The sequence below is a fragment of the Tursiops truncatus genome, chromosome 20, assembly GCF_011762595.2.
Source record: "Tursiops truncatus isolate mTurTru1 chromosome 20, mTurTru1.mat.Y, whole genome shotgun sequence".
NCBI lineage: Eukaryota > Metazoa > Chordata > Mammalia > Artiodactyla > Delphinidae > Tursiops > Tursiops truncatus.
This window is the reverse complement of record NC_047053.1, coordinates 15,871,755-15,886,190: the sequence shown is the minus strand read 5'-3', so window position 1 is coordinate 15,886,190 and position 14,436 is coordinate 15,871,755. Positions and strand designations below refer to the sequence as shown.

Genomic DNA, 14,436 nt, shown 5'->3' with positions numbered 1-14,436 from the left:
AGAAACCAAGGCTCGGAGAAGTAGAATAATTTTTCCCATGGCCACACTGCCTGGGCAGAAATCAGAACTGGGCTTTGAACTCCTCTTGTCTATCTGACTCCAAAGCCCAAGCACTTTCTTAAGATCCAGCTTTGTCCTACGTCTCAGCTCTGAAGGGTGGGAGGGGAGGTGGTGAGATAGGATTGGAATCAGCTGACACCAGACTGACTGCATCTTTTCCCAACTCCGAGTTCAGTGATGTCACGCCAGTAGCTTGAAATCAGCCATGGTGGGAGTAGTTACACTAAAGAAATTGGTAAAAACTACAAATCAGGATTTTATTTGTTTGGTTGTTTTTTTCCCCCTCTGGAGAGCTAGCTGTTAAACATGTACCAGCACACCACTGGCTGGATAAGAACTAAGAAACCAGGTTATGGGGTTCCTAAAGGCAGGGAGAAGACCTGTGCTGAAAGCACTGGCAAAAGGGATCCCATGAGGGCAGTGATGCCATACCAGTGGGTTTTAGGGAGAAGGCTTCACACTAGGGTGCAGCCCAGATTGACAGTGGGGAAGAGGGTCAGGCCCCAGAGGCCATGTAGGAGGGTCTGAGTACTGGGTTTGGTTTGGGGAGGGGATGTTGGGTCAGAGAGACACCCTGGAGGATCATGGCTTAGAGCAGGTGGCAGGCGGCCTTCTGAGAGAAAGAGAGGAGTGTCTGTGAGCTCCGTGAGAGCTCAGACCTTGCCTTGTTCATGCTGCATCCCTGATGCCTAAAACCATGCATGGTACAAAGTAGGCTCTTGAAGAGTTTTTAGAATAATTGAATCAATGATTAAATAGATGAGTGATTCTGATGAAGCTGAGATGACTGGGAGAAACATACGTATCTACTAGGTTTACTAGGTCAGACTGGCCAGCCTCTGAATCGGTACAGTGAGCAGTGTGCTGTCTTTGCTTCTGTGTAATTCTGGACGAAACAAATGTCTAAAGGTTCCCACATAAGTTGCTGCAGGGCCAGAATTCATCCAAGTGCTCAGCAGAGAGGCAGAGGGCTTGGTTGAAATAGCCTTGGACTTGGAATCTGAATGCTTGAGTCAGAGGCCTGGCCCCCTCCTGGGCTGGGCATGTATGTGACTTGGGAGCAAGTCCCTCCCCTTCGCTGGGCTTCCTTCTTCTCAGTTGTAAAATGGAGAGGTGCCCCAGAAGCCAATCAGGGTTGAAGTTATGCAGATTCCTTCCCCAGGAAGGCTCTGCTCCACGAGGGTGCCTGGCGTCCATCACTGTCCCAGCCAACTGCAAGGAGGGAGGAGCGGGCAGGTGGTGGGAGCCTTTGCCTTGGACCAGTCCCAAAGGCTCCATCATCCCTCCTTGGTTGTTTTTAGTACTGAATTGCCTCTGGTTTTAAAACTGCTTTCCTCAAAGCCACATTTAGTGGGTAATCAATATGGAAAACCACAAGTGAACTGCACTCAAAAAGTCCAATCCTTGTGGTACCCCCTTGAAAGGAAAAAAACATTCAATAAGCACTTACCAGAGCACCCATTAATAGGAATATCCTCAGAACAACCTAGTGAGGCAAGTTTTATTATCCCCACTTTACAGAGGAGGAAGTAATAACACCTGTTATTTATTTAAAGCTACACTGCATGCATACACTGCATGCTAGTCGCTAGCCTAACCACTTGCCATGGGATAGCACAGTTATTTCTCCCAGCAATCCTGCAAGACAGGGACTATCATTAACTCTATTTTAGAAATTAGAAAACAGAGGCTTTGAGAGCCTGTTGTTTTTGCCTCAAATGACAGAACCTGTGTCAGAGACTTGATGTGAACCCAGATCTGATGATTCCAGAGCGTAACCCCTAAATGCTATGCTGTCTCATTCATTCATTCAGCCAGTCCACTGTTAAGTATTTAGCAAAGGCAGACTATGGGCAAGGCTTTGTGAAAGATGCTGAGATACAAGGTGAGTCAAACCTGGACATGGTTCCCACCTTTATGTCTGGTGGGGAAGCAGATATTAAGTAAATTACTCATTAGTGAATTTAAATTTTTAAGTGTAGCATGTGATGTGGAACCTATGAGAACCTATAACAGGGGATCTGACCTGGTCAGGAAGTGAGGGAAGACTTCCCTAGGAAAGTTGATGGAGCTCAGATCAGAAAAATGAGTTGGCATTAGCTAGGTGAAAGGGCAGGGAAGAGTGTTCTAGTCAGAGGAAGCCCTGTGGGGGGAGGGAGGTAGCAAATCTAAGGGACTGCAAGGTCGGTGTGGCTGGGAGGACAGCGCAGGGATAGAGTTTGAGAAGTGAGCTGTGGCCAACCGCACAGAGCCTTGAACTTTATTCAAAGAGCCATGTAGAGTTGTGAAGTTTTAAGTAGGGGGGGTGACATGATCAGATTTGCATTTTGCAAAGAGTAGCTAGGTGAAGGGGCAACATGGAGAATGAATTAGAGGAGGCAAGAATGGATGAGAAGAGACCCGGTAGGGGCTAATGGTAATACGGGGTTGGAGCAGGGCACTGGTGGGGGTGGAGGTGGAGAAAAATGAGAGGATTTGAGAAATAAATAAGGACTACAACTGGCAGGGCTCAGGGTGGATCAGTTTGGATGCAGGGGGTGCGATGTACTTCTTGACACCAAATTTGTGCGGGCTTTTTCCCATACCAACAACCAGTTCTCCATTTCACCAGCGCCAACTGGCTGTCCCACAATTCAGTTCAGTTCTGACACTAACTACCCAGCGGGAGCCAGTGTCAGACTCCGTGGTTTAAGGGATCAGTCTCACAAGTCGGCCCTCACTTCAGACCCAGTCGCAAGGCCCAGGCCACCTGCACTGCTGTCTGACTCAGCTACAAATGCAGGGGTTCCTATGACCACCCCCCTCAGGTTCAATAATTTGCTAGAATGACATGCAAAATTCAGGAAAGCACTTTACTTAACTATTACTGGTTCGTTTTAAAAGATACAACTCAGGAACATCCAAATGGAAGAGATGCACAGAGCAAAGTAAGGGTGGGTGGGAGCGTGGGCAGGGCTTCCATGCCCTCTCCGGGCCACCCTCTCCACACCTAGATGTGTTCACCAACCTACCAGTCCTTAGGGGTTTTATGGAGGTCTCATTATGTAGGCGTGATTAAGTCATTGGTGAGTGAACTCAGTCTCCAGCCCTTCTCCCCTCCCTGGAGGTGAGGGGGGCACTGAAAGTTCCAACCCTCTAATCACAGCTTAGTCTTCCTGGCCACCAGCCCCCATCCTGAAGCTATTCGGCACAGCCCCACCCCCCAGGTCATGCGAGAGGGCTTTAGGAGCTCTGTACCGAGAACCTGGAACAAAGGGCAAATGTAGATTTATCATACCACAGGGGATGAGGGAGAAGTCAACGTGGACTTCACGGCCAACATCCCCCCTTAGGCTCAGCCTGGCCCCGAGGTCCCTGGATGGGGCTCCACGTGTCCTCCTCTTCCCCTCTTCTTCCTCTAGGAGATTGTGACTGCTTTGAACTGTGGCAAGAACATCGTGCCCGTCATTGATGGATTCCAGTGGCCAGAGCCCCAGGCCCTGCCCGAGGACATGCAGGCTGTGCTCGCCTTCAATGGCATCAAGTGAGGAGGGGGCAGGGCGGGTTACACAGGCCCCCAGCCAGCAGCTCCCTCTGCCCAGCCCTCTGACCCACCAGCCTCTGCACCCACAGGTGGTCCCACGAGTACCAGGAGGCCACCATCGAGAAGATCATCCGCTTCCTGCAGGGCCGCGCCTCCCGGGACTCATCTGCGGGCTCTGACACCAGTTTGGAGGGTGCTGCACCCCTGGGCCCCGCTTAACCAGTCCCTAATTCCCAAGCCCTGCCGTGACCCCCCATTTCCATCATCCCCCCCAATGGAACAGCTCCTCAAACCGGCTTCCCTGGGCTGAGACAGCCTGGGCTCTTCTCAGGAAATGGCTCTCTGCCTCCCCCGACCCTCACCGTCCACCTCAAACCCAGCTTCCTCAGTATCTGGAAAGGGAAGGGAAGCCAGGCATTGGGGGTGCTAAGACCTCCCCTAGCCCCTGCCCCCAGGTCCTGTCTCGGGCGTGGGAGGGTCATTGCTCAGCTCTGGAGACTGGAGAATGAGGGTGTGCTGCACGCTAACCCCTCTGCTGCCCTGCCAACAGCCAGCCTGAGTAGAGTGAAGGCAGGCAGCCTCGGGCAGGGCTCAGTGCAATGGCCAACCCTCACCACCAAGCAAGGGCTTGGGCCCAGGAGCCAGCTAGGGATGAGAGGCTAGCCACGGCTCTCCACCGAGACTGCGCCTGGCCCCGGGCTCACCACTTCCTGCCATCCTGTGGCCTTGCCCTATAACCACTCAGTGCCCTTAGCTGGCCTGGTCTGGTCCCAGGTCCACTCCCAGCCTTCCTGATGTGCATCCTCCTTTGCCACATCTGGGGTCAGGGTGAGACTGAGCCGGCCCTCACTCTGGCTGGTCTGCAGCCGCGGCCTGCGCTCACCGGTGCACGGGAGCCCCCTGCTTGAGGCTGAGCAGGGGACGCTGCCTCTCGAAGAGCAGCTAGCCACCCTACCTGGCCTTGGTGCTGTGTGCCACGCCTCTGCCCATCATGGCCCAGCTCCCTTCCTCAGCCCCTCACCCGTCCAAGGCTGCCCCCGAACTGGCTCAGGGGGAGCTGGGGCGAGGCAGCCCTCCTGTGGCAGCAGCAGTAGCCTGGGCAGAACCTGTAGTTCCCTGGGAAGAGGCAAGATCCTGAGGAAGGGCATGGGGTGCATTCGAATCACCTGGGAATTTTGTTAAAATCCCATTCAGGACACCTGGGGTGGGGCCCGAGTTCCTGCATTTCTCACAAACTCCCACCTGGGCTGAAGCTGGCGATCAAGGAATGATACCTTAGGAAGCAAGACTGAAACACAAATGCCTCACAAACGTTTGCCATTTCCCTGACACTTCACTCCATGGTCTCTAATCATCAGAGCAGCCTTACCTGGCATTATCTCCATCTTACAGAGAAGGAACTGAATGTCGTGCCCAGTTTCCCAAGTCACCAGTGGCAGCCCCAGGATGCAGACCTGGCCTCCTGGCGCTCAGTCCACTGCCGGGGGGACTGAGAATCAGACGGCTTGCTCCACAGACGGCTGGCTTCCCTCTTGCCCCAAAGAATCTAGCCGTGGGGGGACAGGCTTTCACAACAGAAGGCTGACTCAGGGGCTGTAAAGAAATAACCGAGCAGGAGTGTCCCTCGGCCCCTTCCTCCACCAGGGTAGGAGAGCAAGAAAGCATCCTCCTTCCAATAAATGCAGGCTCCAGCTAATGGGCTCAGCGGGCACCTGCCCTGCCCCTCCCCTCCCCTCCTGAGGGCAGTGGGTTCACACCTGAAGGCTGGCTCAGCTCCCAGAGCCACCTCCTGCAGGTGCTGGCCAGGCCCCTCGGAGCTCTTGGGCCACATCGTCAGAAAGTCAAAGGTCTCGCTCCAGGCTTGGAACTCCTTCCTTCCACTCGCCTCCCTGTCAAAGATACTGCCTCTAGCCGGTCCTCTGACTGCACTTGACCCTTTTCCTTCTTGCCGCACGAATGCCCACCGGTGTCCTGGATACGACGGTGACTGAGGCAGACTGGATGTTGCCCTCAAGAGCAGAGACAATAACAATACAGTGTGATGAGTCTCCTCCAGGGGAAGCCTTCTGTCTTTTTGTCCCCAATCAGTCCCACTCCCTCCTGAGGTCCCTCATGGGCAGTACTCAGAGAGGTTGCCCAGCACTGTTTCTTTTTCTGTTTGGCATACTCTCTACTGCTGCCTGCCTCCTGTCTCTCTGGGGAATCACAGCCCAGCCTCCGGGCCCCACCGGAGCAGCTGAAGTGATGAGCCTCCCCTGGCCAGGCCAGTGTGTTCAGGGGCCAGCCTCCCCGGCCGTAACAAACACTGCCCAGATCGCAGCCAGGGCAGGCACCCTGGCCCGCACCTTCCACCTGGGCGTGGTCTCACAGGGCCGGTCCTGAGACAAAGGGCTGAGAGACAGCCTTTCACCCCCCGCCCCCCAGCCGGCTCTGGCACTGCAGCCGGGTCTGCGGGGTCAGGGTTTTCTGCTTGGCTGGGCTGTAGCTGCTGCTCCCAGGTCGGGGCTGAGTCAGCCTCACCCCACCCCTCTCCAAGACCAAGAATTGCTCATGACCGACCAAGAAACACTCAAAAGTCAAAAGTCCAGCTCCAACTCATTTATCCTTCCCCTAGGTCCATGAATAGAGGCATTCATTCCATTCTAGAATGTATGAGACAGGAAGGATCTTAAAACAGTATTTAATCTAGTGTTTCCTAACTTGTCCAACCATGATCAGACAATTAGAGGCATTGCTGATCTAACCCTTCATAGAGGGCCTTGCTCAAAGCCACACACGAACCAGAGGCAATGCCCGGAGTAGAGCCTGGGCCTGAGGCCAGCCCAGAGCCTTTTTCCTACCACCCTCACTGCTGGGACAGTCAGTGGAGGGGGCCTCTCCTTGCTTGATCTCCCAATGACAGGGGACAGTGAGATGGTAATCTGGAAACAGGCCCAGGCTACAGAGGGCCACAGCTGACCCTAGTTTGCCCTGGGCCACGTTTTACCTGCGTGATTTCTAGCCAGAAAACTGGCTAGCAGGGCAGGTGAGAGAGAATGAGGGTAGAAATACCAGCAGGGGGCCATGCCCTGTGGCCAATTCTGTTTTGAAGAGTCAAGTGTCATCTGATTTGTTTGGGGGCTTATGGCCCTCATCAAAGCCAGTGCCTTAATACCAAATCCCATTCTGCCTTTCAACTTCAGGTCCAGGCTTTCCTAACGCCCTAGAAATGGGCCCCTCATTCTCTGGGGAGTCGGGCCCATCTCCAGGTTCCTGTTGAGCTACAGATGCTCGAGGGATGGTGTCAGCACATGGCCCTGCTGAAATGCCCAGCAATGGGAGGTGTTAGAGGGCTGAGTGGTAACAAAAACTGATTCTGCTTGGTTTGGTGTAGCCAGGAAGACCAGAGCAAGGTGTCTTCAGGGAGTAGATCTCTGACCCTGAGGAATGAGCGGCCAGGGCTCTGCCCGGAGCTTCTCTGCTGACCTGATGCAAGCGTGGCAGCCCTTCGCCTCCCAGCAGCTCCGGAGAAAAGAATGGGCAGTCAGATGAGGACTGAGCTGGCCACGCCCAGTACCAATCCCATGGCAACTCAGGGGCCCCTGTCCCTTCCAGCAGCCACTGCTATCTGACCTACAGTGGGCAAACTAGGAACAGGAAAACAGAAGGCCCCACAGCCCAATGCCTTGGGGGCCGGAAGGTTCATTCCAGGGTGATTATACAGACTTCTTATTATGATTGGCACTGCTAAGCCCAGGGGATTGATTCCCACGCAGAGATAGCAGCACTCTCCCTCCAGGTGGCACTAAGTCCCTCCCACGACCCTCCCTTCCCCCAGAGCTGGCACTGACCAGTGGTACCATATTCATCACTAAGGAGTGACTGGTAGCTGCTTGGCCGTGATCTGAGCACGGTGGGCTGCACAGTTTGGGTTGGAAGCAGAGGTGCTGCCCTCATGCTTCAACTGGTCCCTCCATCAGGACCTCTCCTCTCCCCTGGAGGGTTCTATGTGATTGATGGACTAAAGGGTTAACAGATCCCCATTCCAAATGGCTCCCACACCGCCCGCCCTGAGTGGGACTGTCTGGGTTACAATTCCAGATTCTAGAATCACAGGCAGGCACGGCGTGGATGAGGTGGGGGCCTTGGTCTAGCTTGACCACCTAGGCCAAGGTGAACACTGCCCTTTGAGGGGAGCTGCCGCTGCTGCTGAGGACTGGGACCCAGAGGCGTGTACTTCCAGCTGGTTGGCGTTCACGTTGCTCCTCTCGCCCCCTGCCCTCTGGTCCAGGCAGATCAGGGGCTCTGGGAAAACTGCTGGAATTCAGGGCAATGATTAGCCCTTTCCAGTATCCTGTGAGAGACCAGAGAGAGAGTTCAGATTTAACACGGGGGGACCCTCAACTCCTGGAGAAGTGACACAGGCTTTATCGGATGGGCTGGTCCAGGTATCCCCCTCCCCAAGCTGAGAGGTGGAAGACAATGTCCAGAGACAGAGGGCTCTGGGGGAAGAAACAAGTGGGTCAGGTTAGCATGTGGCCCGGTCACAACTAGCCGAGGAAGCTCTCCAGGCTTCCCTTTAGCACATTTCTGCCACCGTAGTTCCATCTGTAAAATGGGAATGGAGGGGGATGAGGGGAACTGGGTGCGAGAACATAGCCTTGCCAAGAAGCACTGTGAGCCTGACCCTTCCCCTACCAGCCTCTGCCCTGCTACCGGGGAATCGCTCCCAGACGATTAGGCAACCAGCTGCAAGGGGAGAGTCAGGCTGGGACTGAGACACCACAGGGGAAGAGCTCCAGGACTGAGGAGGTTGGAAGGAGGAGGAAGAAGAGGATACATTTAGGGTGAAGGGGTCCATTTTGAGCCTGGGTCAGGGCCCTGCATTACCCAATCAGGACGGCCGGGATGAAGAGGAGGCCAGCTCCCAGGAGGAAAGGGAAGCCCTTCATGAAGTTCAGGGTGGCTGGGTAGAGCGAGTTGAAGATGCCGGAGGCTGTCAGCATGGCCAAGCCATTCACACAGGCCACAGCAGAAAAGAGAGCACCTGTGAAGAAATAAATAGCACACTCAGGAATTTGAAAGACCCAAATGCAAATCCTGACACCACTACCTCGCAGCTGTGTGACCTGGAGCAAGTCACTTAACCTCTCTGAGTGTCACCTTCCTCAGCTATGACTCCTACATCATGTGTTGTGATAAGGCTTCGATGAGGTCATGCATGGAAAGCGCCTGTGCTACAAAACAAATGGCTGTTATTAAACCTCTATATTACAAGTACATGTGATATCTCCTAGCAAAAGTCTGATAAAGTCTGATAAAATGGTTTTAGGTTTATCCCCTTTGGAATCATCTCCTGTTTAGGATAAATTTCTGGGCTAATTCTCAGTTTCAACACTTATCAGCTGTGTGATCACCGAATAAGACACTTATCTTTCTGGGTTTCTGTCCCCCTTCTGTTAAATAAGGATAATACCTTTCATAGATTGTTGGTAACACTATAATCGCATGTAATGCACCTATCACAGGGCCTGGCCCCCTGAAGGCAGTCAGTTAGTAAGAGCTGTTCTTTTCTCCTGTTCCCCTTGGCATCTCTGGGCACAGTGAAGGTGCTAGAAAAATGCTTATTGAGTGAATGAATGAAGGCACATGGGTTCTGAGGATAACAGAACCCATGGTGGGCTATACATGGCACCAGAGTCTCTGCCATCACCAGATCCTACTTCCAGGGCAGATGGGAAAAAGTGGATGAGCCACATGTTTCCGGATTGGGATCTAAGACCAAGAGGCCTGATAAGCTATTCTTTATAGATATGACAGCATGGGACTTCCCTGCTGTCACAGTGGTTAAGAATCCACCTGCCAATTCAGGAGACACGGGTTCGAACCCTGGTCCGGAATATCCCACATGCCACAGAGCAACTAAGCCCGTGAGCCACAACTACTGAAGCCCTTTCGCCCAGAGCCCGTGCTCCGCAACAAGAGAAGCCACTGCAATGAGAAGCCCGCGCACGGCAACAAAGAGTAGACCCCGCTCACTGCAACTAGAGAAAAGCCTGCGCGCAGCAAGGAAGACCCAACGCAGCCAAAAATTTAAAAATAAATAGAATCGATATGCCAGCAGAACACAAATTTTGCAAAATAAGCAACAGCCCAACAAAAGTTGAGATTAAACTATCAGACTGTCAGAGCTCGAAGGGCCTACAGATGTCATCAAGAGCAATTCACAGGACTTCCCTGGTGGCGCAGTGGTTAAGAACCCACCTGCCAATGCAGGGGACACGGGTTCGAGCCCTGGTCCGGGAAGATCCCACATGCCGCAGAGCAACTAAGCCTGAGCACCGCAACTACTGAGCCTGCACTCAAGAGCCTGCGAGCCACAACTACTGAGCCCTCGTGCCACAACTACTGAAGCCTGTGCACCTAGAGTCTGTGCTCTGTAACAAGAGAAGCCACCGCAATGAGAAGCCTGAACACCGCAACGAAGAGTAGCCCCCGCTCGCCACAACTAGAGAAAGCCCACGTGCAGCAACGAAGATCCAATGCAGCCAAAAATTAATTAATTAATTAATTAAATTAAAAAAACTATAAAAGAACCCCACACACACAAAAAAAGAGCAATTCACATGTGTTACAGATGAGGAAACAGGCCCAGATCACAGAGCCGCTGTGACAGAGCCAGGACTAAAACCCAGATCCCCAGATCTGCTGCTCTTAGAAACAGACCTGGGTGTGCATCCTAGTTCCACCACTTACTGAGTGACCTCAGGTGAATCAATTTAACCCTCTGGGCCTCTGCTTCATCGCCACGTGGAGACAGTGAAACCTACATCACAAAGTTGGACACTCTGACCCCAGAGAAGCAGGGAACTCTGGCATCGTCACATCCATTTTACAGATGGAAAAGCTGAAGTCTGGAAAGAGTAAATCCTCTGCTTGGCTTATGCAAAAGAACATAATCGTACGCTGCTGACTGCAAATTCCAACGCTGTGGTCTGAAAATCCAAATCGCTGTGGTTCCCTGCCAGCCCTGGGCGCTGTGACAGCAATGCAGTTGTCTTGGCTACTTATTTCTCCAGGGTGGGAGGGAGGAAGGTAAGCTGCCTCCTGGCCCGTGGCTACCCTCTGCGCAGTTCAGGAAACACTGGGCGTGAGGAGCCAGACACAGGCTCACCCTGATACTCACCCTGCTCTGACTCTCTCACCAGCCTGGAGAGTTTGGCCCGGATGACAGGCGTGACGACCAACGACAGGAAGAGGAGCCCGTACCCTGTGAGGAAAGAAACAATCATCAAGGAAATGGGCTTGGGGAGAGGGGTGCCCAAGTGAGATGTAGCAGAGGTCCTGTATCTACCCCATGAGGGACTCGGATTGGACACAGGAAGAACTTCCCTGACGGGGAAGGAGACAATGATGGGGCACAGCAAGCACACAGTAAATGCAAGTTCCTTTTCCCTTGACATTTAGTTACTCACAGGCTTACACTGTTTCCTTCGTAACCATTTCTCTCCCTTGTGCAACTGTTACCTCCTCAACAAAAACTGCAAACTGCTAAAAAACAGTGGTGCCTGTGAAGTGCATTCACGATGAGGCCCCCCAGGGCCCCTTCAGGGGAAAGGCCCCCAAATCCCAGGGCAATGACAGTGTCTTCAACATCTCTGCACCCCCGAAGGCGTTGAGCCCAGCACCGAGTCCATGGAAGATGCTGTGGGCAGGAGAAAAAGGTACCTGGTCCCCGTCAGCACTGTCCAGGCGAGCGGCCACATTAGGAAATCTGTGATTACAGAATGGCTGACTGTACACATTTTAGGGCTCTATTAAAATAAATCTGTCCATTCAGGAAAGTTAACTTCCTCATTCACAGCTGCCCCCTCCCACCAAAAAAAAAAAGGAAAGAAAGAAAAGAAGAACTAACACAAGCAGGAATTTGATAGCTGCGGTCTGAGAAGACTGGCTTTTTTAAAAACCCAAAGAAGCTGACCAAGGATATTTGAGATAGGTCCTGTGATTCTTATCAGAGAAGTGAGTATCAAGGCATTAATGGCTTGGACTTTGCTTAAGAGCACCAGGAATATAGGCTGTGGGAGGCCAAGCAGTGGAGCAATTAGTATAAGAGCCATATTTTTGTCTTTGGCTCTATCTTACTAACAATATTTATGGTTGGTAATGTGAATGAATTACTTTGGCTATTGAAGGTCTATATTTTCTGTATAACAAAGATGGCATTTTTATGAGGTTTCTTAGTTGTCTGTCTGTCTGTCTGGGCACAGTGATGTTTCCGAAGACATGGGCATGAACTACATTTGGCGGCAGCAGGTGGCCAGTCCCCAGTTTTCACCCAGCAATTCTGAGACAAACGGTCCCTGAACCCACACACACTTTACCTGTGAACATGAGGGGTGTAATGGTAGCAAATGCAAAGACCACCATCCCCATGATGTTGAAGGCCAGACCGATCTCAGCCACCCAGGTGTCGGCCAGGCAGTACTGCAGAAGCCGCAGGCCCAGCAGGCTGGTGAGGTATGGGAGGTGCTGAGCCGCAGAACCGTAGCCAATCAGCCTAGAGTCCCAGCAGAGGGGTGTGCTCAGCTCATAGAGGGTCAGGATGTCCTGGGCCCCAAGGTGCACAGTGATCACCACGAAGATGGCCAACGAGTACAGGGCTAAGTGCTTCCTGGACTTCTCCGGGGCCTGGGTCACATAGAGCTGGACGATGGATCGGTGGTGACGGAGTGTGAAGAGCCGGGCGGGTGTCGCCTCTTTCACTGTCTCACCAAAGCAGAATGCTGCATAGAGAGTCATGGCAATCAGCACGGCCAAGGCCAACCAGAAAGGGTTGGCATAACCCTGCTCCTGGAGCCAGTTGCCACCAATGAGACTCGCCAGCATCCCTGCCACCCCGATGCACGCTTCCAGCAGGGCCATTCGGATGGTACGGGTGCGGCTGGAGCTGACGTCTGCCACGGAGGCAAAGCCAGCAGCCAGGAGGCCGCTGAAATCGCCGAGGAGGGCACAAAGGATGCGGCCCAGCACGAAGTAGCCAACGTGGAGCTGCAGCTGTACCACAAAGATGGACAGCACGGTCTGGAGCAGCAGGCCGAGGGAGGCCAGCACCAGCAGCGGGCGGCGGCCCACACAGTCACTCCAGGCACCCAGCAGGGTGGACGAGAAGAGTCCCACCAGGAAGCCGCCCATGTTCATGTAGAGGGTCCAGTGGGAGGTAAGCGTCTCCACTTTCTGCGGAGGCAAGAGTCTTATTACCGGGGTGCCGTTCCTCACTCTGGGCTGCCCATCGCCCACACCATCACCAACCTGGGAGATACAGGGATGAGGACTTTCTCTGGAGCCCTAAACCTCAGAGAATTTTAGTACAACTCTTAAAAACTGACACTGGAGGGGTATGGGAAATGGGCAAGATCCGTTCTCTTACTTTTAGCACTGTGAATGAAAACCGTTGCCTGCCGCATCGGCAAACAAAGGATGCTGCGGCCATCGAGCCCTCAGCCACTACTGCCACCCCTGATGCTGAGCCCTGATGTAACTCAGGATGGAGACAAACAGGCTGCCGACAGCCAAGCCCTCAGCCACTGCAGCCAGCCCCAAGTACAGACCCAGGATGGGACAGAACAGGATACTGGCTCTAGAGAGCGAAGGTGCATATCAGAGGAGTGATTTCAATAAGCCCAGGCTCCTGCATCTTCCCTTACTTAGAAAAGTGCTAAATTCATTGACTCGTGGGAATTCCCTGGTGGTCCAATTTTTAGGACTTGGTGCTTTCACTGCTGGGGCTGGGTTCAATCCCTGGTTAAAAAACTAAGAGCCCACAAGCCAGGTGGTGCAGCCAAAAAAAAAAAAAAAAGTCCAGTAACTTGAGATGTCTGGTTTTCCTCAATTAACAGTAATCTTTTGATGTTCCAACTACCTGGTTTTTATTGCAAAACTCCTATATATCCTGGCGCCTCCCTTACCTCTTGGGAACAGTCCCTCAGAGCTATCTCAGAGACTGCCTCCCGGGCCTGAGTCCTCAGAAAGTCTGCCAAATAAAACATAATTCTCAACTTTCAGTTTGTGCTTTTTTTTTTTTTTAAAATTTATTTTTGGTTGTGTTGGGTCTTCATTGCACGGCGCGGTCTTCTCACTGTGGTGGCTTCTCTTGTTGCGGAGCACGGGCTCTAGGTGCGCGGGCTTTAGTAGTTGTGGCACGTGGGCTCAGTAGTTGTGGCTCGCAGGCTTCGCGGGCTCTAGAGCGCAGGCTCAGTAGTTGTGGCGCACGGGCTTAGCTGCTCCGCGGCATGTGGGATCTTTCCGGGCCAGGGCTCGAACCCGTGTCCCCTGCATTAGCAGGCAGATTCCCAACCACTGCGCCACCAGGGAAGTCCCTCAGTTTATGCATTTTTTTTCAGTGGACACCCTCTTTTGTTAACCCTCAAACTCGCTTTACCTAGATCAACTTTAAGCATCCCCGCAACGCATTTCTCAGTCAAGCCCCAACTTTGCTCCGGCCCCGCCCACCACCTAATATCCTAACCCACTGGGCTGCCCCCAACCTTTACGCAGGCCCCGCCCATTCCGCTGCCCCCAGGGCCCGCCCCTGGCACGCTCCTCGCTTCTCCCCGCCGCCCCTACCTGCGCGGTGGGGTCCACGCTATGGTTGGTGCAGCTGCCCCTGTCACGAGTGCCGTTGTAGCCAAGGTCGGCACTGAAGCGGTGCCACAGGTACTGCGTGGTGACCGGGCCCTGCAGGACCAAGGCGAAGTTGGCGAGGAAGATGAGAGGCTCCACGCAGCCGCGGCACAGCACGGGCCCGGCGGGCCAGGCGCGGGGCTCGCACCGGGAGTTCGCGCGCCCCTCCATGCTGAGTTGCCGCTAGGCTT

At 53.4% G+C, this 14,436-nt stretch overlaps 2 protein-coding genes across 4 annotated transcripts in view; one reads left to right on the top strand and one right to left on the bottom strand.

The window, feature by feature from the left end:
* SARM1 (sterile alpha and TIR motif containing 1) overlaps nucleotides 1-3,809 on the top strand; it is a 16,509-nt gene extending 12,700 nt beyond the window's left edge. For both annotated transcript variants that reach the window (XM_019927055.3, XM_019927054.3), the window contains exons 8-9: nucleotides 3,462-3,583; nucleotides 3,673-3,809. In XM_019927055.3, coding sequence (XP_019782614.1) covers nucleotides 3,462-3,583; nucleotides 3,673-3,802 — 252 coding nt within the window. In that variant the 3' untranslated portion in view covers nucleotides 3,803-3,809. The remainder of the gene's footprint in view (nucleotides 1-3,461; nucleotides 3,584-3,672) is intronic.
* SLC46A1 (solute carrier family 46 member 1) lies at nucleotides 293-14,436 on the bottom strand. Of its 2 annotated transcripts, XR_012328763.1 has the most exons (7): nucleotides 14,189-14,436; nucleotides 11,947-12,874; nucleotides 10,749-10,832; nucleotides 8,453-8,609; nucleotides 5,341-7,916; nucleotides 4,953-5,176; nucleotides 293-1,272 (listed from the first exon to the last, which is right to left on the bottom strand). XR_012328763.1 is itself a non-coding variant. In XM_004314025.4 (5 exons), the coding sequence occupies exons 1-5, from the start codon at nucleotides 14,414-14,416 to the stop codon at nucleotides 7,859-7,861; spliced, it is 1,380 nt and encodes a 459-aa protein (XP_004314073.1). In that variant the 5' UTR covers nucleotides 14,417-14,436; the 3' UTR covers nucleotides 7,778-7,858. The 2 variants fall into 2 exon arrangements, 1 of the variants encoding a protein (XP_004314073.1); XM_004314025.4 differs by lacking the exons at nucleotides 293-1,272; nucleotides 4,953-5,176 and having other exon boundaries at nucleotides 7,778-7,916; nucleotides 11,947-12,799.

Excerpts from the sequence above, each read along its gene's own strand:
- SLC46A1 (XM_004314025.4), bottom strand. The coding sequence starts at position 14,416 with ATGGAGGGGCGCGCGAACTCCCGGTGCGAGCCCCGCGCCTGGCCCGCC. Across the intron at positions 8,610-10,748 it reads GGTGAGAGAGTCAGAGCAGG|GTGCTCTCTTTTCTGCTGTG; the intron begins GTGAGTATCAGG and ends ATTTCTTCACAG. Across the intron at positions 7,917-8,452 it reads ATCCCGGCCGTCCTGATTGG|GATACTGGAAAGGGCTAATC; the intron begins GTAATGCAGGGC and ends GGTCTCTCACAG.